The 26559-nt window shown below is 32.5% G+C and overlaps 1 protein-coding gene and 1 long non-coding RNA gene across 2 annotated transcripts in view; one reads left to right on the top strand and one right to left on the bottom strand.

Annotated features, from left to right (window-relative positions):
• The first annotated feature begins 2327 nt into the window (after window positions 1-2327).
• Window positions 2328-26559, top strand: part of Ptp36E (protein tyrosine phosphatase 36E) — a 95594-nt gene continuing 71362 nt past the window's right edge. The window contains exons 1-2 of the mRNA XM_003690156.4: window positions 2328-3110; window positions 17066-17333. Coding sequence (XP_003690204.1) covers window positions 17069-17333 — 265 coding nt within the window. The 5' untranslated portion in view covers window positions 2328-3110; window positions 17066-17068. The remainder of the gene's footprint in view (window positions 3111-17065; window positions 17334-26559) is intronic.
• Window positions 24886-26559, bottom strand: part of LOC147658849 (uncharacterized) — a 161846-nt gene continuing 160172 nt past the window's right edge. The window contains exon 3 of the long non-coding RNA XR_015290597.1: window positions 24886-26444. This is a non-coding gene — a long non-coding RNA (uncharacterized LOC147658849). The remainder of the gene's footprint in view (window positions 26445-26559) is intronic.

Raw genomic sequence — 26559 nt, 5'->3', positions numbered from 1 at the left:
GAAATATTTTGTTCGATGCGAAAATATTTGCCTTGTATCGAGACCACGGTGGGGTGGGGAAATTTTAAAGGGGAGGCGATCTGTAAAGATACAACGTCCACCCATCGGCCATCGAGAGCACACGGTGTGGGGAATATTTGAAGAGCCGTCGCCTATTGAGATGCAAGCGGTGTTAAACTGCATTTGGCACAAGTTGTTTCGCATCGTCTGGGAAATCCGAGGGTTAGCAACCGCGGCGTAACACGAAGTGTTTGTCAATTCGAAATCGTTTGTGAATCGAGTTAGGTAGAAAATCGTGCTGTCGTCTTATTTATGAATCATGAATGATACATGAATGTAGCATTATGCCGGGGAATATTTTTGCGTGTATGTATATCCATCTTTTTTAACGTTTCATACTTTTAATTCGAGAAAGATGTATTTTTCGTTTTAATGCATCTTTGTGGACGAGCTGCGATATTGTTGAAAAGAAATTTCTTGGAAAGATAATTTATTTCAATTCTTGTTGCTGTTGAAGTTTCGATATTTAATAAAAAATGGAGATATAAATTTATGATATGAGATAAAAATTTGTAAAATATCGAAGTTAATGTAAGAATCTGAATATAAGAATTATTATTATACGCTTTAAAAAAATCACTTTGTACCTCTGTTTCATCTTTACTCTGAACCTCTTTTTTTTATAGCAAGAGTGCATTGTAAGCGAAAATACTGTGTCAATAGTACTACTCAATCTCTATCAGTAGGGATTTGCCTACAGAAAGTGACAATTCCAATAGGCTAAAACCTTTGAGTATCGTCGTTTCTTCTTTATCTCGAGACGTGAATGTAATATGAATCATCGTTTCTCTTTCAACCACAGTAGAATCAATTTCACGTCGAAACTTTGAGGAAAATATATTTTCGTTTTAACATCTGAAAAAATCGATGAAAGTGTTATAGCTTTTCGATTGCTATTTTATGAATTTTGTTAAATGATAGATACATTTGAAGAGAGCATAAAACACTGTTATTTATGATATAATCCTTATGGAGGTTTAATTTAACTCTTTACTACTACTTTACTAAATAAACATTTAAATTATTTTTAAATTCTTTACACGCTTCATACCTAAAGAAATTTTATTTTAAATCTGTTTTAATATCTATTCTTTAATTTAATGTCTAAGGGAAAATAATTTTTTCTCACAGTGGAATTAAAATTATAATATGAAATATGTAGGTATTGTATTAATATACATATATCTATTCGGTCTTTTAATTTCGTTAAAAACTGTTATGTGATATTATTATATTTTTTAGATAAGATTTTTGTATTAAATTATGGATGAAAAATTTGTAGAAATTATATTATACGTAAATCGTTTAATGATTCTTAATTTGTATCCTTCTGAATCTGCCAATGCGCTGAAATGAGGATTCACTATGAACTGTTTCATAAGCTTTAGGATTAAAACTTTTCTGAGAAGGATTATTAAGGACATATACTGAGTGAAACAGAGCATAATTGCATATTTTAGTTGGGAATTTATTCCTTTAATTTACATTCCTAATTTATTTAATAAATACAATTTATATGGTAATATTTTTAATAATTTATTAAATTCCATTAAAACTTGCCTTAAGAAGAAGAAAACAGTTTATAAAATTATTTGTATTAATTTTAATAAAACTTACGAAATTTTATTAATTTAAATTTAATAAATAAATAAATAATATTAATGTATATTTCAATTTCAAATTTCGACCGAATTTTAACTATTCATTATTTATATATCAATGATAATCACCATATTAAAAGAATATTTGTAATCTAATATCAATATCATTTAAAAATCTTACATAATTTCTTTTTGTAAATCCTCAAATCTTAAAGTATAAAAAAATAAATATCTTCCATTATCCTCCATTCTTTTCCTTCAAACTTTAAACGAACTTAAAATATATAAAAAGAAGAGAAAAAAAAGGAAGAAGATGACACCAATGATAAAAAACGAAACGTTTCGGTTGGTTTTTCAAGTATGGTTAAATCCTCGAAAATCTTACTGTCGAGAAATTTTCCAGCGTCGAGAGTAGCACCGGTATCAGGCCGGTTTCTATCTCTCAACTCGCGAAGAGTCGCAACCAGGACCACGCCCTCGGCAAAGAAGCGACGCCGACGCCGACGCCGACGTCGTGGTCCCCACCTCTCCGCCACGTCGTTCCCCTTTCCCGGCGCGGCGTGTACTAGCCACCGAGCAGCGTTCCTCTCTCTCTAGTAGTCCCCCCACTCCAGCGCTCAGGCGCCTCCACCCCCTCACGAGCAGCCTGATGGCCCCAGGATCCTCGTCAGAGCGACTCGACTCATCGTCGACGGTGACTCGTCGCGTGTCGCCCAGTCTCTCACCGACTTCGCGCCCGTCAACGTCGTTGTCGTCGTTGTCGTTTTCGTGCCGCCGTCGTCGCCGTCGTCGTCGTCGTCGTCGCTCGTCGTCGCCGTCGTCGTCGTCGCCGTCGTCGTGCTGGTGGTGTTGTGCTACTCACTCCGGTGTCAGACGTATATACGCGAAACCAGTCGAATTTCTATCCATCGGATTATTCGTCTCTCGTGTTTTTCCTCTCTTTTTTTCTTGTTCTTGCTGTCAACGCACGCTCTTTGTGTATGTATATACGCGTAAGCATCGCCTGTCTTATTTCGTCTCGTTTTATTCTGCACATACACGGGTGTATATGCGTACATGTATATGTGTATGTGTGGCTGGCTCTCATAGACAAGTTACGCGAGAAGTTAACGGAGATCAAACGAAATCGAACGAGATTTACTGTGGATCGATGAGAAGACCGGTGTATAGGCGTGAAGTTAGCGGAAGCTGACCGTTGACACATACGAAGTGCATTCGGTTTGTTATTCCGTCCCGTGCCTGGTCACCACCGTACTCGATTATCCAACGGATCTCTGTTTATCTTGATTCCGATCGATTGTTCGTCAGGGGATATCGAGAGGTGTCAACTGTCCATTGTTGCCGCGTGTGTACACGCCTATACAAACGCGTCTAGGTTGGGAGAAACGCGTGGAAAAGCTGTTTTTGCCGGTCGAAGTGTTCGTTCTATTGGCGAGCTTGTTCTTTAAGGTATGTATGCGAATATTCTTATCATTTTTTTGTTTAACGATGTTTACATGAAACAATTTCAGCGTTTATATCGTTTTAAGTACGAGGGAAAGTTTAACATGTACATGGTTCTATAGTGTCGGTGTGGTGCTGCGCATGGATCACCGGTAGTTCGATTCGCGTAAATATATATTCCCGCGAAAGTGTCGAAGTTTATATAACACGTTATATACACGTGGAATAATATGTTTGCATACAATATTAACGAATATAAATTGTTTCTTATAACTTTAAAGTTTTTTGTCATTTCCATTATTTCTTGAGCAATTCGATTATTCGATATTCAACTTGTGCGATCGATATATCGATATACTTTCTACTACGTCATCAGTGACAAATTTAGTCAAATGACAAATTTAATCATTTATTATATTATATTAATTTTTCTTTTAAAGTTGATATTTATTTTATTTCGTTAATATTTTGAAAAATATTTTTTATCATAATTTTTTCCTCCATATAATTATTAATATTTGATATATTATTATTATTATTGTTTTCAGTAGTATTGTTCAGTAGTTCAATAGTGTTGAAAAGTGAAGCCACGCGTGCCTTGATATAAAAATAGTTCGAGAATGTTTAAAACTTTTAATTTATTGCTATCAAAATAAAACACGAGTGCGAACGAAATTCCAAAAACGCAAATATATAATCGATCGTAAATTTCGGGGTGGAGCGGTTAAAACGATCAGTGAAATTGTAAGTGGTGTATGATCGTGAATTTGCCATTTTGAATTCCATGTTCGAACGTGCTAAGTAAGAAATATAATTGCGATGGGCGAGTCCAAAAATAAAAATGTTTATTATGAGGCGTCGTTTATTTTTATATGGATATTATTTGCCAATATGTTCATTACGATCTCGAACATCCATTAAGACACCAGATATATATACGAGAAGTATCACATGGATCGTTGGACTACGTTCGAACATCTTGAAAATCTTTTAAAAGGTATGTTTTTTTTTTCATTTTCTCTTTGTAATAATAAATAATATTGATTTTTATTAATTCATTTCAATGATTTTCATTAACTTTTATATTTGAAAAATCTATGTAATCTATGTAATCGTTTCGTACATTTTTAATTATAGGTTAGGTATTCATTTTCAATATAAGATTAACTATAAAATTGAAATGATTTATTATGTTATACTAAGAAATTTAAGACATAATATAGAATATTGACATAGGTCAATATTTATTATGAGCATTTAAAATTTTTTTTATTTCTTAATAATAATTTTCTAAATTAATAATAATAAATAATTTTCTAAATTTGTTTATAATTTAGAAATATTAAAATAGCTTTAAAATTTTTCATTTTTTTTTCTACATATTTATATAATTCAAAGATAAATCGTTTAGATATAAAAAATTTTTACATAGAAATAAAAATTTTTCATTCATTTCAGATTTTTGAAAATACAGGTGTTTATTAAAATTTTCTTATCCGAGAAAAACTTTAGCATGGCTTTCAAATATGAAATTAAATTTCGTATTTTCAAACGAGTTTCCATCAAATCTCTCCACGTGTAATTCTTGATAGAAATTTTTCAAGAAACTAGAATATTTCGCATTCGATGAACAATGATGTTCGTGAATAATTAATTCTTTGAAAAGAATTTAAAACGTGTCTTTTCTTTCTTCGATTAAAAATTGCTTAAATTCATTCGAGATTTTCAACTTAAATTATTCATCTTACAATATGAAAAATATTATATAATAATTGAATTTTTATATTAAAATGATGATACAGACATATTTTTTTTAAAAAAAGAAATAAGTAAGAAATACGTACAGAAAATGATATTTGAAATTTTGAGAAATTTTTATGTATTAATTTTTAAAGAAAAAAATTTTTTATTTTTTAAAATTTATATTTTTAGAAAATATTTTTTGAAATTTTTTAATTGTGCCAGTTTTTTAATTAACAAATTTTTCCTATAATTATTTTTTTCTATTAATTAATTAATTTTTCAACTTTTTTATTTGAAAAGATCTAAATTTTTGTTTGACATAATTTTCAAATTAACTTTTTTTATTTATTTCAAATTTTCCATTATTTAATTTTTTCAATTTAAAAATATATAGAAATTTTTTTAAATCCATATGTTTAATTTTATTTATATTTTTTAAATTTAAAATTTTCTTATATATACTTTTTTGCTACTAATTATAATAATAACAGATAATTAATATTTTTATACATATGCAGATATGAAAAATATTCTTTCTCGATATTTTTTTTTTTCTGTATTCGTTTTATGAATACATATAGTTGCAGACACATTTATTGAACATCGATATTTCAGTATTGGGGATTGAAGGAGCTGTCCAATTAGTGATGTAACGTTTCATGCGAAAAATGTATCATTACGAGCCTATATATGTACATTTTTGATGATTATTCCTTCAATCCTCATCATTTCTCGCCCCAGATTATTTTTAGAGAAATTTCGACGTTGAAAATTTCTGTAATCATTGCTTCAATTGTTTTTGAATAACTCTTTCGTGTTAATAAGTCTTTGAGATATCTTCGTTTTTTTATTTTGTTATTATTTTATACATATTACTGATTTTTATCTTTTTTTTTGTGATAGTTAATGATTAAACATAAAATAAAATTATATTATATATAATTATATATAATAATTAGATTAAAGAATATTAAAAACTTTTATTATTTTCAAAAAAATGGAAAAATGAGATTATAAAATAATTAATGAAATATAATGATGAATATAGTTAAATTAAAATTGAAAATTGAATCTTTTAGAATTTTTGTATTTCTAAAAGATCATTTTTCCGATTATTTAAATTATTTAATTATTATGTTGGTATGAGACCAAGTGTATCTTATTAAAAATATTGCATTAATTAAAATAATAATTTAAATGCATAAAAAATTTTAATAATAAAATAACGATTTTTAAAAATTATTAATAATTACTTCTCTTAATTAAAAATTATAATTATAATTACTAATTATTTTTTTTATATAATTAAAAAATCAATTATAATTACAAGAATGAATTTTAATATTTATAAACGAGAATTTATTTTATTCATTTCAACAGAGTTTAAGGATAAAAGATAATGATCATAAGATAAAATATTAATTAATTTAGGATTTTTATTTTAATTATCAGTAATTATATCCCAAGAAATTTTATGACGCATCTAATGAAATTTAATCATATAAAATTAAATCACTCTTCTTATCACAATTTTTTCCTTTTCTTTTATCATTCTCTTCCTTTTTCTCTTTATCAGTCTCTTCCTTTTCCTATTTATCACCCTTCTCTTCCTCCTCTATCACTCTATTTCCCTTTCTCTTCGTCACTTTTCTTTTTTTTTCTTTTTCTCTTCTCTCACCGTCCTTTTCTCCCTTTTTACTATCCTATTCCTCTTCCTCTTTTGCTTCCTCTAGCATTCTCCTCCTTTCCCTCTATCATCCTATTCCTCTTTATCAGACAACTATTCCTCTTCCTCTTTACTCACCCTCCTCTTTTTTATCATTATCTTTCAATTTAAAATCACAATCGAATTTCTATTTAAACGAGAAAGTTGAAAAATTTCTAATCAATTATATCAGAGGGAAAATTAACGCTTATACACGAGTCGTTATATATTCTTCCACTCGTCTCACTCTCACTCGTATCCATTATTCGCGACTTTCGGCCGAGATCTCTCAGGAGCAAAACGACCAAATTCGAATAATGGACGATTTGCGCTATGGGCAATTGTACCTGTGGGTTCTACGGTTAACCTGGTCGGTTATTAAGTCACGAGACATACGGGCTCGTGCAGTGGATTTAACCCGAAAATATCCATTAAAGATATTGCCCCGATAGTTATTCGTGCAATTTGTTCCGAGATTACGTTTTTTCTTACGTATGATTAGGAAATTGAAAAGTATCGAGAGTATAGCAAAAGATCTGAAAAGATTTTTTTACTCACGTAAAATTTAGGTTAGGTTCGCACATAATTTCGCATAATTTTTTCGTGATAAATACTATCATTTTAATATCTATTTATCATCTAATTGAAAAATTATTGAAATATTATTTAAAATTAAAAAAATTATCTTTCTTATAGAATTATTTAATTTAATAAATGTTAAATTTTTCTGTTAATTAACTCGAAATTTATTATGAAATGTGTAAAAATTTACACAAAAATATACGAAAAAAAATAGCGAAACAAATCTCTAATTAGATTCTATGATTTCTTCATGGAAATATCCATCAATAATGTATATATAATTTACAAAATACAAAAAAAAAAAAAAATAGATTCCACGTATGAAAATCGAAAAGAATCCGATTTAATACAATTTCAAATAGTACAAAGAGAACAAGCTGCAAATAACAAACATCCAGAAATATATTTTCGAACAGCGTTGCGCGCAATCATCGTCGAAAAGTCTTGTTGCCAGGAGTGAAAGTGGAAGAAGCCTTTGCTGAAACTGGGAGACTAGACAATGAGGGCTGCTTGACATTGTTCCTCGAGGAGGAGGCTGTTAAGTCAGTTAGGGCAGATAATGCGGGTGACACGATATAAAAGTGAAACGTTCGTGGAATGTAACGCTCTCGAGATTTTAATCGTCGAATTTATTATAATCGAGAAATTAAAAGAAAAAAGAATATACGCGAAGAAGGTGGAAAGAAAGGAAAGGAAAAGAAAGGAAAGGAAGAGAAGAGGAAGGAAAAAAAAAAAAAAAGAATCTCAAAGATTCTCGCGGGATGCTCGTAAACTCGAGTCAACGACCGACGATAAATTCGTTCCGTGGCATTCTTAATTTTCGCGAATCGGATTAATCTCCTCAAAGAGACAGGATTCGAATCGTCGTGTCACGTAATTACGAAGAATAATGTAATTACCTGTCCCTATCGGTAAGAAGATGGAACGGTTCCCTCGACGGCAAATTCATCGAGATCTTTTCCTTCTTTTTCTTTTTCTTCCCCCTCTATCCCGCACATTTTTCTCCGCAATTAAAATACCCGAGTTTTTGATTTTTTAATACGAATTTAGAAGAAGAAGAAGAAGAAAAATCAATCGAAAGATGAAACTACGTGTCGACTCAATTTTTCCACAACTAAATTTTTCCAGAATCGAAACGAACGATCTACGCGAGAACGACACCGATATCTTTTATGCAGAATGATATATATACACACACGAACGAATACAATTTTATTATTTCCAAATATATCTCCGATTTTAAAGAGATATGAAACAATAAATGTGAAGAGGGAAATTTATCGTTCAACAATCTATTAGGCGGGCTCACAACCGATACGCGAAACACGAGGAACGCCGTCAAGGGGTTAATAAAACGGATCGTTTCGAGTCACCGCGAAATGCACGCGCCTAGTCGAGGATTTATCGTCGAATAATAACCGCGTAAACGTTTAAGCCGCAGAATTACGGTGCTTTACCGGCGAGCTTGGTCTTAATGCACATCGTCGTTGAATACCGTTGGATTTACACGAGCGTGTAACCGCCACGAGGATGGTGGTGCATGGATCGAACGGAAACATCCGATTAACGATGTCGACGAGATCGTATCTACTCCGTTCGATTTTACAGGCTTTTCCAAAGAAGTGATAACCCTTTCTTTCTCAAGAATGGAATGGAATGAAATGGATGGATGGATGGATATGGATGGCGAGGACGAGTCACGTAGTTTGCGACAGGTCGCGTTTCTTGCACGCGTGGGAGGAGTGAAAAAGCGAACGTGATGGCGCGAGGGAGTTGAAATATTGGAAATATTGTTTTGCGAGCGGAAATTGTAGAGTTGTTAGTCGAGGAAAAGTTTTTTCTTTTTTTTTTTTTTGAAAGGTTTTTATGCGGATTGTGGTGATGGATGGTGATGGAGGATAATTGTTTTGCGATTTTGTTAGGAGTTAAATATTTTTCGAAAGATTTTGCTCGAGTATTCGTGAATAGCAGTGATTATTCGTCGAGAAAATCCAAGTTTCATATTTGAATCTAGGATATCCAAGGAGGAAAGAGAGATAAAGTTAGATACGAATTAGAAAATATCTTGGAAACTGTGGTAAAAATTGGACGAATTTGGACAAAAATCGAGATCCAAGACGAGTATTTGAGAATAGTGGAGTCGAAATTTAATTCCAACATGGCTCCAAGTTTTTCTTTTTTATTTTGTCGAATATAGAAAAGGATGAGGCGAGTGGATGAGAAACAGAGTCGAAAGTTAAAATAAACGTATCGATGAGTTTCGTTGAGGTTGTGTTAAGAGGAATTATCCTCTTAACATGATATATTTTCTCGTTATTCAACTTTAACTCGTAATTGGGTTTAAAAACTTTTCAATTTTTCCTTTTCGTTGATGTTCGAATTTTTTTTACGTTGTGTACGTTAAAAAATTTCATTATATATTTGAACAAATATCATAATTAACTGAAATCAATAAAAATTATTCTATCTTGTTTCCTTTTGTAATCTTCACATGTTGAAAAATATTCCTTCTCGATATCATATATACACACATATATACATGCATTAACGTCGAAATATTTTTCAATCGATCAATGTAAACGATATTCTAGATACACAATAACCTATACACACACACACACACAAATATTCCAAGATCGTTTTATCGTACATCTTCTTCCATTAAAAAGACACACCTACGCCGTTTCGAGATGTACAACCGGTGAAATTTCGCTATCACCGTGAGAAAAACATTTTTCTTGACAACTCGAATATTCAAAGCTTCTTCCTGTCAATGAAAGCCGGCGAGATTATCAAAGATTCGCGATGGATAGGACAAAAGAAGGAGAGGAATAAGACGTTTCTGAAACGTCATTGTAACAGATTCATTCTCGCGACAAAATAATATAATATAAATTCTCGCACGCTTCGCGATGAAAATTATATTTCTGTTCAATTGCGTAATTGTAAAATTTACAATTTACGTTACAAGATGAATTATAATACAATTGAATATTTTTAATTGTAAGTAGAGATAGTGTCATCGATTTTAATTTCCTTTTCACGCAAAAAAAAAAAAAAAAAAAATAATATAAAAGTGAAATTCGAAAGAGAAATTCGAACGAGAAAGATAAAGTAAGACGAAGAAGATGAATTGTATTTGAAAAACAGAATTGGAATCGAAAATTTTCACGCGAGGAGGATAGATAGAATGTTTCTAAATATAAAAAGATTCTCGGTACGAAATGTCGCAAGATCGAACAATACGCGTCCGTCTGCTCGAGAGAAGCCAACGTTCGAGATCTCGAAGAACTCAAGGTTTCCGGTTCGAGAGCTGCGCGCGCGGGTTATTTTTAAATGTTTTGTAAGTTGCGTTCACAGGCATCGACGAAGGTCGGTTATTGACCACCGTCGACCTCTAAATTCCTGTTCACGAGATTCCCTAGCATGATCGATAATATCGATACTTTTTTAATATTTTCTCACTAGACCAGATTGATTGAAATTTCAATAATTTTATTTTAATAATAATCTGATAATTAGTAAAACGTTATTATAAATGTGAAATATTGGAAAGAAGATAATCATCTCTGAAAAGTTGAACACAGATAATATATTTTGAAATTTAAAAATTTTGTAGAAAGTTGGTTAATTTGGTGTTTGATAATGCAAGTGGATCATATGTTGGATAAATTCGTATCGATTCTTAGAGAAGATATCTCAATACGAATTTAAAATTTGAGTTACTTGAAGAATTGATTTTTCAAGTAGAATAACATGTCGTTTGTAATGTTTAATTATCGCGTATGATATATCGATCGCTTATTACACACAAATCAGGTACAAAGGAATAAACGAAAATATTATGAAACCTCTCACGTTTCACAAAAAATTGAGGAAATATTTTTCAATGGATTTTCAATCGATCGTTCGAAGAAAAATCTTCTTTTCTATTTATTCTTTAAAAATTACTTCAACTCCATAGATTTTCAATCAACGATCAATATCGTCGCAAAAATTTTAATATTTTCCTTGCTCTACGTTCCTCTGAACGGATACGGTTAAAACAATTCCACAACATTCACTTTGAATTCGATACAATGGACTGGCTGCTCGAAGAAAATGGAATTATTCAAATGGTGGATGGAAAAAGGAAGATGTGTGCGAGAGAGAAAGAGAGAGAGAAGAATGGAAATGACTCGAGAGTCTTTAAGGGATGTACGATTAAGAACCATAGGGATTAAAGTCGATGCTCGGAAACGTTAGGGAGAGTATTGGAACAATTTTTACGGTGAAAAGCACTTGAAAAGCTCCGATCGATCAGGGAGCACAGAAAGAAAGAGAAATAAGGGATAACGAAAGCAACGCGAAATGAGTATAGAACAAGAAATTCCATCACGGTACTTTTTAAATATAAATTCTTGCTCGAAAGTCTATTCGAGGAATTTTACAACGTTTGTATCGCATTAAAATTTCGAACTTCTTTTTTCGAACACGTTTTGGATCAAATAAATATTTGTATATTTATTCCTTTGTAGCTGAACGTTAACGTATAATTGTAATTTCGAATTTAAAATTTTAATATTTTAGAATTTTTTGATTTTCGTTATTAAAAGATATGTATATATATATATAAATAAAGGACAAGGGTTAAGAGAAAGAATTATTGAAATTATATTTCGAAATTATTTTTTGACAATGTTGGAGTCAAAATGATATATTCAGAAGAATAGGAGTTCATGTCTTAATGGTAGGCTAGGTTATACGAGTTACCTGCAAGTGAAGTAAACGTCGTATGTCAGATCCATTCGTCTGATCATATACGGGTGTATGAGCGTTTCTACTTGAACGTTCCAGATAAGAGCTTCGTTATTAGACTTTCGTCTTGAGTCTTGATCCACTGTGTGCATTTTAAATGAAATACTAATATAAAGTTAGTATTAAATTAATCTTGCAATTATAATATTATCAATATAATTATTGCAAAATTTTCTTAATTTCTTTATCTCTCATATATATATATATATATTTTTTTTCTCCAATATTGCACGAAATATTAAATTTTTCAAACACGTGAAATTTCCTACGAATCGATGACTGATATTTATCTTTTTGTAAAATTTTTTACAAGAAAATATAGTTTCGTGAATGTGGCTCAATAAAGAAGACCCCGTTCCCATTCAGTTCATAATTCAATTCGTATCGAACAATCACGTTCAATTGATTAAAGTTTCATTCGGATACAACAATTGAGTCGCGAAATCATATACGTGGCAATAATAATTAGAATATAATAGTTTGACGCTGTTATCGCCATCACGTGTTTATTCCCAATTATCACATCGAACGGAACTGCACCGAGTGCTCTCAAACGTCTCTGCTAGGTTACATTTTCACGCAACAATTTAATTTCCATAATAAGTATTCGTACTGTTGCGAATGAACGCCGTGCGAGTTTTTTTTTTTTTTAGTTCCAAAAGATAGAAATTTTAATCAACATTCAGTAAAAGTACAAATTTTTATTCGTTCGAATCTTATTAGAATTAGATACTTTTTCGTCACGTGAATAACTTTTATTATTCATTGCGATTTATTATTAAGTATTTTATGGATTAAGTTATTAATAGAATTTTACGCTATTTTAAGGAGAAAATTAAAAATTTCCATTCACTCGTTATACGATTTTATCAATCAAAAAAGTGGATAGAATAATTTGATTCATTCATGTCATTCATTTGGTCTAAAAATCTTAAGAAATACGAATTCTTTAAAGGAGGAGCAATTAAGCAAAGAGATGCAATATTCTCTAATTTGAGAAATTTTACTTCACTTTTATTATAAACCTTTTGTCGGGAAATTGTTTTCCTCCAAGCGGATTACCGAAGAAAGAAACGAAGTTCTCTAAAAAGAAGGGGAGGAAGAAATACGAGGAAATATAATAAAAGAAAATGGGAAATAGAAATTAAAATCTGTCCAATGGGATCCAATCAGGATCCAGTGTTTTATCGTAATAAGCGATAACGTTTCGCCTGAAAATATTGTTGCTAGAGTTGCCTCTGGCGTTTCAAAGCGGAAAAGGAATGGAATAGAATTGAGAAGTGGAAAAAATGAAAGGTTGTGCGATCGTTTTTTCGTGCCTCCATTTCGTGAATATATAATGGAAGGATTTAAGGGTGAAAGATTTAAGAAAGCCAAGAAAGTTTTTCGAATAATTGATACAATGAATTATTCGGATGTTCTTAAGTTTCATTAATTATTAATATATAATTCTAAAAAATTTTGGGAGAAAGTGTGAGCGGATATTTGGATCATAGATACGTAAAAAGAAATTTCAATAGTAATAGCTTAGATTATTCCAAATTATAACGAAAAAAATATAAATACATAAATATAAATATATCCCAAAGAGATAGAGTTTAAAGATATTTAGTAATAAAAAGGATACTTTAGAAATATCGGATAAAAATTTTTAGAAACAAAAATAATAATAAAAAAGCAATAATAGAAAATATACGAAGAAATTAAATAAAAGAAATCTTAAATCGACAAAGTTAACAAACTAAAACAATCAAAACATATAAAATAGAAAATATTTGGCAATACAAAGCATCATCACAAAAATACTGTGAAAGTAATATCAGCATGAACCAGTGGACAAACGTTTAAACGGAAAACTACACTATCTTCTCTAATCTTTCTCTGAGCTTATCATTTTGCAAAGTAAGTTCCAAGATGTGATATCCTCGAGCACAAAAAAAAAAAAAAATTCCTAGACTCTCTCAGAATCCTAGCGCGCGTGCACAAATCCGTGAAACATTTTTATATGCGTACATGTAGTTTGCAAAGTTGCAAAGTAGAAGAAAGACACCGATGCAAAGATATATATATGAACATGGTCGTATATAACAAGGGATTGTCACGATTCTCGCGCGCAACAGTCATCTTCGTTACGCAACTATCCTAGGGATATTTTCGGTATTCGAGGGGAAAATCTCGGTATCGCTAAATTTACATTGCACAATGCATCCTTCAACGGTTGACGACGAGCGTTTCGCGACTTTTGTCGACAAATATGCGCACACAAACGATCGTGTAGAGGTGGAACGTGACCGAATTATTCCGCGGCGGCGACGCTTCCGTTTTTCGTTTCGCGTGAAATTCTCCCTAGTTTGTTTTGTTTCGTTTTGGTTTTTTTTTTTTTTTTTTGTTGCTCGACGAGAAAAGTGGGATAAAAATTGCTCCACTCGGATGAATTGTAATCACACGATATACGGATTCTCTAATTGAACGGGAATCAAATGCGAATCGATATTTATCGGGGTGCAATTATCGTGGCTGATTAATTCGGTTGAATCGGGGGAAAATGGGATGGAAAAGTGTTTTTCGACGACGGTTGGAGAAATTTTAGATTATTTATTTAAAGGATGAAACTATTTTTATGAAGACGGGAGGGAATACGTTGATCCCGATGTTCAATTTTTAAGATTTTTTTTTTCAGATTCGACAAATGGTCAGTTATCTTTTTAATTGGAGTAGATTAAAATTTAAGAGTTTGGAACAATGGATATATAACTTTTTATGTGTGAAGAGTTTAAAATAGGGGGTAATTTTTAAATCGTATTTTTAAATTAAAAAAAAAACTCTCTTCCTGTTTTTTTTTTTTAATTGATAATGTTTTTAACACAAATAGGGCGATAAGAAAAATTTACGGGACGCGAGATGAATAATTATAGAAAAGTAAATTGCAGAAACTTTTAATTATAGATCTACGAAAGAACAATGGAAATATTTTTATCAAAGGAATATTGCGAAGCTTTCTGACACGTGAAAAATGATTTATTTAAAAAAAAGTATATTATTTTTTTATTCTCCTTATTATGAAAAAAGTGAAAATGCCGTGTCAGAATTAATTCTGAAGAATTAAAATAAATTACTTAGAATTTGCTGTAGAACAAAATTTTTTTTTAAAAATTCTAGATATTTTTATAAAGGAGAGAGAATTATGTTAGAAAAGAATATAATACTATTATTCAAAACGAAATGCTAAATATATCACACGTAACACGAACATATGATTCTAAGCATCGTTTCTACAACTAAAACTAGCGTGAAAACTTCATATTTGGTTATAGCTCAGAGTTAATCAAAACCCTCGAACTGTCAATAACTTCAATTTATATTCCCAAACAAACATTTCAATTTCAACATGGATCGCGAGTTTCTCGAAACCTAAAAAAACGAAGCAAACCTACGTTTCAATTTAAAAAAAGGAGAAAAGAAAAAAATATAAAAAATCTATCAAGATTATAAAAAGCAAGAATTCATCGAAATAGCTTTGAAAAATTAAATTGTAGAAAATTAAATTGCTTCTACAATTAGACACATTACATTTTTTTCACGACTCCTACAAAATCTTCTACAAAACAATAATACCTTCGTAAAATATTAGACTTTCTATTTTTAGACTTTATCAAACATCTTGCACAATTCTACAGATTTAAAGTAAATTAATATTTCACCAAGTTTACTTTTGATATATTTTTTAAATAAAAAAACGATTCACATTAACACCTTTCACGCCTCAATGATGATCACGACATCTAAGAATAAATCATCATTTCAATTAAAAACAATTCAAAATCAATCGCAGTTATAAAAATTCCACGAATCCCTTTTTTACAATTTTCTGAATGAAAACCACGACGACAGCAAGATCAAAGAAGCCGACAAAATCGCTGTAACAAAGAATCAAAGATCTTTTAAGGAGAGGCGCGTGCGAAGAGAAGCCAGTTTTCGTTTGCCAACTGTTGGCCGAATCTCTCTTGTCTTCGTTCTATTCTCTGCCTCCTCGAGGAGGATCCTCTTCTAGTTTTAGATCGGATCGGTCGGGCGGGGGAAATCGACCGCGAAATCTAAGGATCCCACGATCGATGGTGCGTGGAAAGCTGTGGATCTCGGTTGATTAGAGAGCACAATACGGGATTCAGCTCGAAATACGCTACCGAGACCGAGAACTTCGTGTCTCAATGGGAGGATTGTTCGTTCGCAAGTGAATATTGCACGGACGAATTTAGAGTGTGTCTCTTAAGTCGTTTAATTTTTTCCATAGCAAAAATTTGAGACGAGTCAATAATCGTTTCTTCGAATATTATTCAACGTTCGTCTCGATAATTTTAATCTTCTCGATCGATACGTTAATAATTTTACGAATTTTGCTTAGGCATGAAAATATTTGAGAGTTATTCTGGTTATTTTTTAAGATATTGCTGATATTGCAATGGATTGATTAATTGCCGGATGGATATTTGGAATGTAACGATGGATAAAATAAAATAAAAATAAACGAGGAAGAGTAAATTTCACGTATGATAATAATTTGTAATTTTATTGCACATCGATCTTGATACTTCAATTTACTCGATGCTAATATTAATACAATTAATCATTGATACGCGATCGTTTCGCGGCAGTGTTAAACAACGTGAAAATCATTATCAATATCAATTTTCACTCATCGTTTTCACATTTATAAATAAAAAAGTACGAATTATCTTCCTAAAAATAGATTGAATTAAGATACGATATCGTTCATTTCCCGCAACAACCACATTAAAAATCCCCTTTTCCCGTCCAAATATCAAGTTAGAAACGCACAAAAGCAAACTTTGAGTTGCGATCGATGCATTAATACTCGTTCGCTGTCAAGAAAATTAAGTTAAACTACACTCCACCCCTCCCCGCCTATTCCTACTTTTGTAAATTATCGATACACTCGTACGCTTTTTCACCGACAACAACGCACCGTTCGAATCGAATGTCTTCGACAATATAATAACAGTATTTCACACACTTTCGCGCCGACAACTTGTAATTCGCTACGACGCAACATTAAGAATGAAAATAAATATACACGCAAAGGCAAGGACGATAACGATTCCGTTTGTTTTCGCAGAAGATGTCGTCGCTGCGGACGCAGTCGACCGGCGGCGGTGTCCTCGGGTTGAGCAGCGTCGGTTCCGACCGGACCGGTGCCACCTCGACCGCCGCCGGTTCCCATTCCCACTCGCACAGGAGGCACCACCATCATCACAGGAGCAGAAGCGCGCCCAGGGCGCCTGAGAAACCGCCCAGGAAGCGTCATCTCAATCCTGGACACAGCATCGCCTCCATCCCCAGCCAGATCAAGCTCTCCATGCTGAACAGCGGCCTCATCTCCTTCGGTGAGTCGTTTCGAATATCTTTTTCGTTCTTTTATTCGTTATGGAATGCTACAGTATTGCGATGCTACGTCGTTTTGTTATCGTCAACATCGTTTCTTGATCTTGCAATTAGCGAGTGCGTCGATTTTATCTGTTTTCTTTTATCCGTGTCGCGGCAAGATACGCGGAATTAATGCTCTATGGGTTTAGGATTCAGAAGTTTTATTATTTCGAATGGGATTTTTTAGATTCTTGTTGTTGGAACATATATGTTGACGAGGTTTTATGAAGGTTTATGGGAGAATTAAATAGTAATTATTGCGTATTTTGAAAACTTTGGAAAAATGGGATCGGTTGATTTATCGTTGAATGAATGGTTTATCACGGAGTTGATAGTTAATTTCGATGAAATTTATGGATGATGTAATAGTTTCGATGAGTCATCGGATCGTTTAAAACGCATTGTTTTGCAACAATATGCGAATTTTATTTAACGTGGAGGATTTTTTTCAAAATATTAGGAATTTTCATAATTTTCATCGCCTCCAACTAAATGGAATATATAAATGGAATTTTTTAAAGGCAGGGAGCAAAGTAGTAGTTAGTTGGTTTAGTAATAATAATAATAATTTTTCTAATTTCTCCGAATTCGAAAGACGCAATAGATATTCTTCGAGCATTCTCCGTTGCGTTCAATTTATTTTTATTCGACCTCGCCACGGGATATTACTTTGTTTAATTTCCTACTTCGTTTCGAGGAAGCTGACATCTCGTTATAGAACAAGTTTGAAAGTTTACGACGCGTTTATGGGCCACGCTTGTCCCAAGAATGACGAAATGACTCGAGACTTATGCAGCGGCGTAACATCATTTTTCGGCAATAAAACCGATTCTATGCGCATAAACATTTTATCCTTTTGTATTATTATTATTATTATTATTATTCGAGGAATGATAAATGCCTCGTTGCACGAGTCTCATTCATCTCTATCTTGCGATCCCCTTTTTTTGCGAAAATTTTTATAACAACTTTTTATCGTGATCAAAGATGAACGATTTAGCAAAAATTATTATCGGATAATAATTTTTTCCATAACGAAGATTAAAAATTCGATAATTCAACTCTTTTCACATTTTTAATAATCGTAAGATAAAAGATAAATGATAATCGAATAATTCCACGTCGAATTTTTGAAAAATTCGCAAGCATCATTTCGCAAACATTTCAACCCTCTATCAAAAAGATTTCCAACGACAACGATATCGAATTTTTAACTACGAGAAAACAGCATATGAAAAATTCTCGAAATTCGAAACATCCAAAAGAAAAGCAATTTTCCACAATTTCTTACAAACTCTTTTTCCCACGTCACGGAATAAGAAATCTCCACGACGCGCCGTGTTCACGTCACCCTTCAAATGAAATAAAACAAAAATCCCCAGATCCACGCGTGTATCAAAAATAATACTCGATAAATCCATCATTTTAATCTCAAAAGAAAACGTTTCAATTTAAACGGAATTTCCCTCGATCGAATTTAATTTCTTAAAAGGGAAGGAAAGGCGGCGAATTTTGCACGCGTGTATTATCGGGCTTAACAAGTTCGATTTGTTGTGTATGCGGGAATTCACCGACGTGGCCGCGAAAGGAATGGAAGGGGAAACGAAGGGAGGATCGACCGGGCAAAGGATTTGAAGGAGAGGATTTCTTTCTCTTCGTTACTGTTCGGCCGTCGAACGGGGGTAGGGTGGGTGGGTGGGGGGGGATAAAGAAGATCCGTAACTTGATTCGATCAAGCACGCCACTTCAGCGGGGCTTTTCGAAGCGTTTTAGATGCTTTTAAGCCCCGGCTCTCCCTCCCCCTACTCACGTTTTTCACGTTTCATTTCGTTCACAACGTTTCAGGCCGCCACGGTTTGAAAATGCGACTCGAAAATGAATCCAAAGAGAGGGGAGAGGGGAGGGAGGAGAGAAGGAGAGAATTATCGCCCTTCTTCTTCGACCTTCAATCGGATTTTCGACCTCGTTGATTTATATTTCTCTCGTTCGTTTTTCTTTCTTTCTTTCTTTCTTTCTTTCTTTCTTTCTTTTTTAGTTCGTTTAATCTCGCTGTAAATTAATTTGCGAAATTGAAATTCTGTTTACTTTCGAGAGAAGGAATAGTTGTTGATTATCGAGTGTGTAAAATGGCCGAGATTAAAATATAGAAATTCGGAAACTAAGGAGAGGGCAAAATTCGAATTATCCTCTCCCCTCCGAGTTTCGAAGAATCTTCGAGTTGAATTTTTTTATTTTCTCTTGGCTCTAGTTTGTGTACGAACGTTTGACTATCCGGGACGAAAGTTTTTGCGAAACAGAGAAAGAAATTGTAATTGATTGTTTGAAACGTGATCGAGAAAATGGAATTCGCGGTAGAAAAGGAAGATTCGAATATTACGCCTCTTCCCCGCTTCAAGATCGTTAATTTTTATCGCTCTCGTTCCTTCTTATTTCGCTTTGAAAATCTCTTAGCGATTAGTAGCGATTATTGGTGGTAATAATAATTGAAAAAAAAAAAAAGAAAAAAAATGCAACGAATCCAAAACGAGAGAAGTAGAAACCCCCGAGCTCGATGAACGTAGCCAAAGGATAAACGATATCCTTTTGGAAGGGGCGATATTTCACATCGAATCCAAAGCTCTTAAATTTATTCTTGAGCCTTGAACCGATACACCGGATAGCCGGAGGATAACAACGTCGTTACAAATAGGTAAAGCTTTCCTAGGATTTCTTTTTTATTTTGGAGCAAAGAGGATTTTACGAGATCTATCTTTTCCTCCCTTGCTACGCTTTTTCGAAATTGCAGAGAGGAATCTTACTTTCTCGCGTGGCTTAATCAATGCAACGCGAAACTGGACGACTCGACTTTCTTCGAAGTGAATTAAATTTCTTCTTGTTATTCTCCTTTTATTTATTCATCTTTTGGTACTCGAGTTTGAGAGAGAAGGGTGACGCAATTGGTCGATCGAGTCCAATTGCTTTGGTAGAATTTTATTACTTAATTAATTTGTGATTACTTTCGAGTTATCTATTTTAAAGATCTTTACTAATCTTTAATTATTACAATATTTCCTTCAATCGTTGTTCAGTCCTCGAAGAATTGTATAATACGTTGAAACATTCGATTCACTTTCTATTTTTAATTATTATATTTCGTCGAATGTATCGGTATTAAAAGTAGGAAAAGTGTAAACGTAATCGAAAGAAAAAAGAAAAGAAAGCAGGTTTCGCCAATCTCATTTTTCAAAACACGCTCACAACGAAAAATGGACGAGTATTACACGCGACTTTTTCTCAAAAAATTCTTCATTTTTCGAAAAATAATGGTGACCCAATTTTCGAGTCGAGAACACTCCAAATCGGCGAGAAATGAGTATTGTAATGAAACAACATATCAATTCGTTATTCAACCCCCCGAATTTCGTCGTTACAAATTTCATCGAATCTTGGCCGGTCCAACATTGCCTCGTTGAAAAATCGTCGCGATCCCGAAGCTAAACGGGATTACCCAGAATATCCAACAATGCGAGTGAATAATAGAAAACGAGTGGGTGGATGGGCGGCGTGGAACGGAATTCGGAGATTAGCGGATCGAATGAGTTAAGCCCGGGCATAAGTTTTGCGTTTTATCACTTTTGTCGTCGGCCCACGTTGAAAAATCGAGGCGGGCTTAATCAGCGCGGATTTTGGAAACTTTGTCGACGTATAAAACGACACGGCAAACTCGATAAAAGCGATACGAATTATACGCTTTTTTCGATTGCGCTAGAGAGCGTGATCGAAGGGTATTTTTGAGGAGATGAGGAAAGACCGTGTTTCATCACTTTACTGCGTTGGTTTACATGTTGATACACGAGGTATTATTTCGCTTCGACAATAATAATTATTGCTTTTCCAACAAGGAATCAAAGTACTTATCAAAATTAAATTTAAATATTTCTGTTTTATGATCATTCAGTTTTATTTTATTATTCACTGTTGGAGGGTTAACAGGAATTGTATTTGTATTTTCTAATTCTTCGATTGACATTATTCTTCATGATAAATATTACGTTGTTGGTCGTTTCCATTATGCTTTATCAATAGGAGCAGTATTTGCTATTATTTCAAAATTTATTTGTTGATATCTTTTAATTATTGGTTTGTTATTATTAAATGTAAAATAAGATTAAAAATTCAATTCATTATAATATTTATTGATGTCAATTTAACATTTTTTCCTCGACATTTTTTAGGTTTAATATCAATACCTCGACGTTATCCCGATTCATATTATTGTTGAAATTCAATTTCATCTTTTCGGATATTCGATTAACATTTGACGTGCGAGCGAAGTTTTTAGAAAACGCGAACTACGAGTAGAAATTTTGATATAGTTTTATCACTCTGTTTAAAATTACGCGAAATTACGCGAGAAGTTTATCGAATCTAAAATTGCAAATTGTCAATTCGTTAAACAATTCACGGTTTACATCGGGAGAGAGAGTCGAATAAATTGTGCAAGGGGATAGTTTTATAAAACTTTAAATATGAGATTGATTAAAATTTGTTGTTGTCTTAGAAATTTTGTTAAGAGATTTTTGATAAGAAAGAAGACGAACACGACTCGAAATTATTTCTTCTTCCAATCAAAAATATCTGCACTTTCACAAATATTTTAAAAATTATTATTATTAATTACAAAGTATTCAAGGTTCCATTTAAATTATTCTTTTTTCTAATAATATAAAAAAATAGGAAAAAAACTAAAGTATATAAAAATATACATATCCGTGATCTCGAATTCTTCATCAAAAATATCTACACTTTAACAAATGCTTTAAAAATTATTATTACAAAGTATTCAAGGTTCCATTTAAATTATTCTTTTTTCTAATAATACAAAAAAAAAAAATAAGAAAAAAACTGAAGTATATGAAAATATATATATCTCGAATTCATGTTTAATAATTTATTCGAAAATCGTTTAGATCCTCTTTCCCCTCTAACCCTTCTTTTGCGAACGTGTCCCGATAAACGACGATCAGGACAACCGAATCGCGAATCGCAATTCCAATCCCTGCCGATTTAATCGGGTACTCGGATCAATAAAGCATACAAACTGTGCGTTAGGTCCTCGCAAGGATCCTCCCTGTATCCGATCCCCTTGTGAAAGCGAGAGGGTGGTGGCGTAACCGCGATGGAAATCGAAGACGAGTGAAATATCTGCTTGTTATCGTGGTATGATGTTGGGAAATACGGTGTTATCGATTCATATTATTCCGCTTGAATGTAATATGAAGAGATGTTAATCCATCTATCGTCGTAGAATAGAACTGATTCTAATGCGATACGAAACGGTTTCGAATTTTCTCAATTCGTATCTTCCGTGGAGAAACAATTCGATTCTTTATTGTAAAAATATAATCGGTATGATTATTATCATTCGTTCCATCTTGATGTAATTCGATCGAGACAATTCTTTCGCAAAGATATTAATAAAGAGTGAAAAATTATCGTCATTAAAGGGGATGACAACTCGTAAGGACAACTCGAGAGAGCTATTTTAGTCTAAAAAAAAAAAAAAAAAATAACGCAGTCAACGAAGCATTCGTTGTAATCTGAAATGTTTAAATTTAAATGGAGCTGGGTAGAATTTTCGAAATTTAAAAATTTTTTCCTCATCCTCTTCCAATTTTCATGTTCTTTTCTATGAATTATCCTCGCACACATACGCGCGCGCACGAAACTCTGACACCGATTATCTCGTTGAACAGAGAAATACAGCTATATTAGGTTTCTGACACGCCTGTTTCTACCTACCAGAGTGCTTTATAACGTCGTATTTCATTTCGAGATGCATACGTACCGTTCAGTATGCATTACGTAGTTACCTGGTTCTGGTGGCAGACATCTGCTGGATGCAAACACATTTAGCATTGTAACTTTCTAACGAAAAGTTCAATTCGAATTCCGTGTCCGCGAATTGTCTGTGTGATTACTTTGCACGTAAACTTAGATGTTTTGTAAACCGAAATTTGATGGTTAAGAAAAAGAAAGAAAGAAAAAAAAATATGTCATATGAATCTTTCGAATTTGTAGGAAGTTTCGAAAGAGTGAGACTTGTTGGAGGATTTTTTTTTTGTGACGTTCGAAGAAAATTTTAATTAATGCCAAATGTATCAAGGTTTGTTCGTAATGATTAAGAATTCTTATTTTTATTTTTTCAGGGTTAAAATTTTCCTCTAACGAATTTTTCAGTATTATTACATGCTAAATTATTTCGATTCTTCTTTTTAAGAATTTTAAAAGTATGATATAAAATTTCTCAAAGCTTGGTAATAATTTTGTTTGAAGATTTTGTAAGGATTCTTTTTTTTTTTTTTTTATTTCAAAAGGTTTTTAAATAAGAATTTTTAAAGGTAAAAGCGAGAAGTACGATACAAAGTAAAAACCTTTTGATATAAAATGTGTCAAAGTTCATCTAGTAATTCTATTTCAAAATTTTTTTAAATTTTTATTTTTAACAATCTTTAAAGAGAAAGAAAGATTTAAAGGAAAAATTTTTTGATATTTGAAATTTATCAAGGTTCTAATCTAAATCTTAATAAACATTTTACGCTAAAAAATTCTAGATTTAAACAAAATTTTGCCAATCTTAGATATATAATTGTTTCTAAAATGTCGCTAGATATCGATTCCCAAAACTTTCCACTGGAAATTTACCGGGAAAGTAATCAGAATTCAATTTCTTTTACCATATAATTAATTAATTCGATCAAAATGAATTTAATTTCCTGAACAAATTTTACCAATATTCGAAAATTACAAAACGAGAAATGCATTAATAAATAAATTAATCATCGAATATCTAAGCATATTTCTTTCGACAGAGGCGCGAGGAATTCTTCATGCTCGATGTTCGGTGTTCTAAAATTAAAAAATCTTTCCCTTTCCTTTTTCTTCCTCGAAATTTACCACCACTCGTATTTGCGAACGTGATTCCACTGTGTTTCCTCGTCGCGTTCCTTTTAACAGAAAATGATTTATCCAAGGAAAAATTGTACACACAGTGTGCGACCCGATTTTACGACCTAATTGACGGTTTCTCTGCTACTCGTTCTACTTTGCGTTTCACTGCTTCCTGTTTTTTTTATTTCTCTCTTTTTCGATATATGTTTCGTCTTCCACCAGCGAAATATTCTCTCTCTCTCTCCTTAAACCTTAAATTTTTTTCTCTTCTATTTTATGCCGTTGGCATCGTTGTGTACGAAGGAAGAAAACTGGCTTTAATATTTAAAACGAATTTTTTCTCTCGTCGTGTAAAATTTAATCCCTTGTTGTTGTATCATTCGAACAAGATAGACGTGAAAGAGAGATTTTTAAGATATTGATGAAAAGAATTTTTAAATACGACGAGTGAAGCATCTCGCCATGATAAAGTGTCATTCTGAAAAAAGAAAAATGAAAAAAGGAGTGATGTAAATCAACGAAATAAATAAATGTTAAAATGACAAAAATTGTTAGCCCTTGTTTAGTTTAAAGAAAATTACATTTTGATAAAAGGAATTTATTTTTAAAGAAGAAATTTTCTTTTTGTCGACGTGGATTTTTATATATATAAAAGGAAACAAGAAGAAATTCGCAGTGACGTAGAAAGTTTCTCCGAAAATTTCGTCACACGAGGAGCCCGATTTTAGATCGAGCTTCCACGTAAGCTGTACGTGATTCAGATTCGATTACAACGTCATGGCACAGAATGCAAATTGTAAACTTCGTTGCTGTCAGAACAGCGTACATAAGGGCCAAAACATCCATGCTGGCAAGATTTTTCTCGTAAAATCATATTTCAGAAATATTTAATAAACTTATATATAAATCGTTTTAACGATTGGATGTCGCTGTTTCGAATTTTCGGACAGGCAAAATTGAATTTCGTTGGATCTTAAGATTTGCCACTTTTCTCGCATTTCTGTTTTCCTTTTCTATCTGTTCTATTCCATCGTTGTTTCATTTATCCTTCCTGAGATTTATCGTCCTATAATTTTATATAATCATTTTCTACAGGTGATTAATTTAATTTCTATTCAAAATTTGTACAATTCCTTTTCTAGAAATGCGAGAAAAAATTGTAAAATTCATTTTACAGGGATAGACACGTGTACTTGACTGGCCTGTGTAGAATAATAGATAATTTAGACGATCTAGATAAGAGTTTTGCAGAAAATATCATAGTTCAAATAAATGTTGTACGAGCCGCATATTACAGTCTTCCACGTTCTCATGCAAAAGTCACATTAATACGTGCCACTTTTCGTCCACATCTCGTGAAAATTGACTTAATGGATTATTACGGCAGTTTTCGATCTTTCGCATTAATATTCATCACGTTGTGCAAAAATGAAATTCTCTGAATTTGTTCCACCACCACTTCGGCCGCATCGATCGAGAACAATTTTGTTGAGCGGGGGGGGGGGAAAAAAATTTTAATTTGTTTAATACACACGTTTCTCAACCATTCCGTTCCAGGCTGGTCGTGAAATATTCTCTCGAAAGATTTCCCTTTATTTTTAATTGGCAAAGTTTAATATTTAACAAGGCACATTTTTTTTTTTTTAAATTTTAATTTTTCTAAATATCTCTTCGTTACACACGCAGAAAGAAGAATCGCAAGTAATTTGAAAGAGAAAGGAACGCGAAATTTCTTGATTCATTGAAAAAAAAATTGATCAATTTGAAGAACGTCGAAAAGAATTTTTAATCGAAAAAAAAAAAAAAAAAAGAAAATTCCATTTCTTTCTGGTATCTAAGAGTTGAACAATTTGAAAACGCGCGATAGAATTGCAGAGTTAATTTATCAGAATCATACGAGCAATAACGTTTCTTTTTCCGCTAGGTGAGATGTGTAAATTCTTTTAAATGGATCGCAGTTTCATCCTATCGTCGGTCCAAGGTTTATTTTGAATAGCAACGAACGATGGATGTGTCTGGTCGGTATCCGGGTTAATCCACTTGGGCTTCAATTTCTATTCTTGAAGTTGCCTCTCCTTTTCCCTCCTACGCTCCTCGCCATCGCGCCTTTACGATCATTGTCGAATTATTTTCTTTCCTACCTGCGATACAAAAAAATACAATTCAATTATAATACGTATTTGTTCTTGCGCGATTATTATTATTTAAATTACGAGGTTGTATAAATGACAAGGTGGGGATTGAAATGTTAAATAT

This window comes from Apis florea, unplaced genomic scaffold, assembly GCF_048593485.1.
Source record: "Apis florea isolate Af1SG1 unplaced genomic scaffold, ASM4859348v1 contig_1615_pilon, whole genome shotgun sequence".
NCBI lineage: Eukaryota > Metazoa > Arthropoda > Insecta > Hymenoptera > Apidae > Apis > Apis florea.
This window is presented reverse-complemented; position numbering and strand designations above follow the sequence as displayed.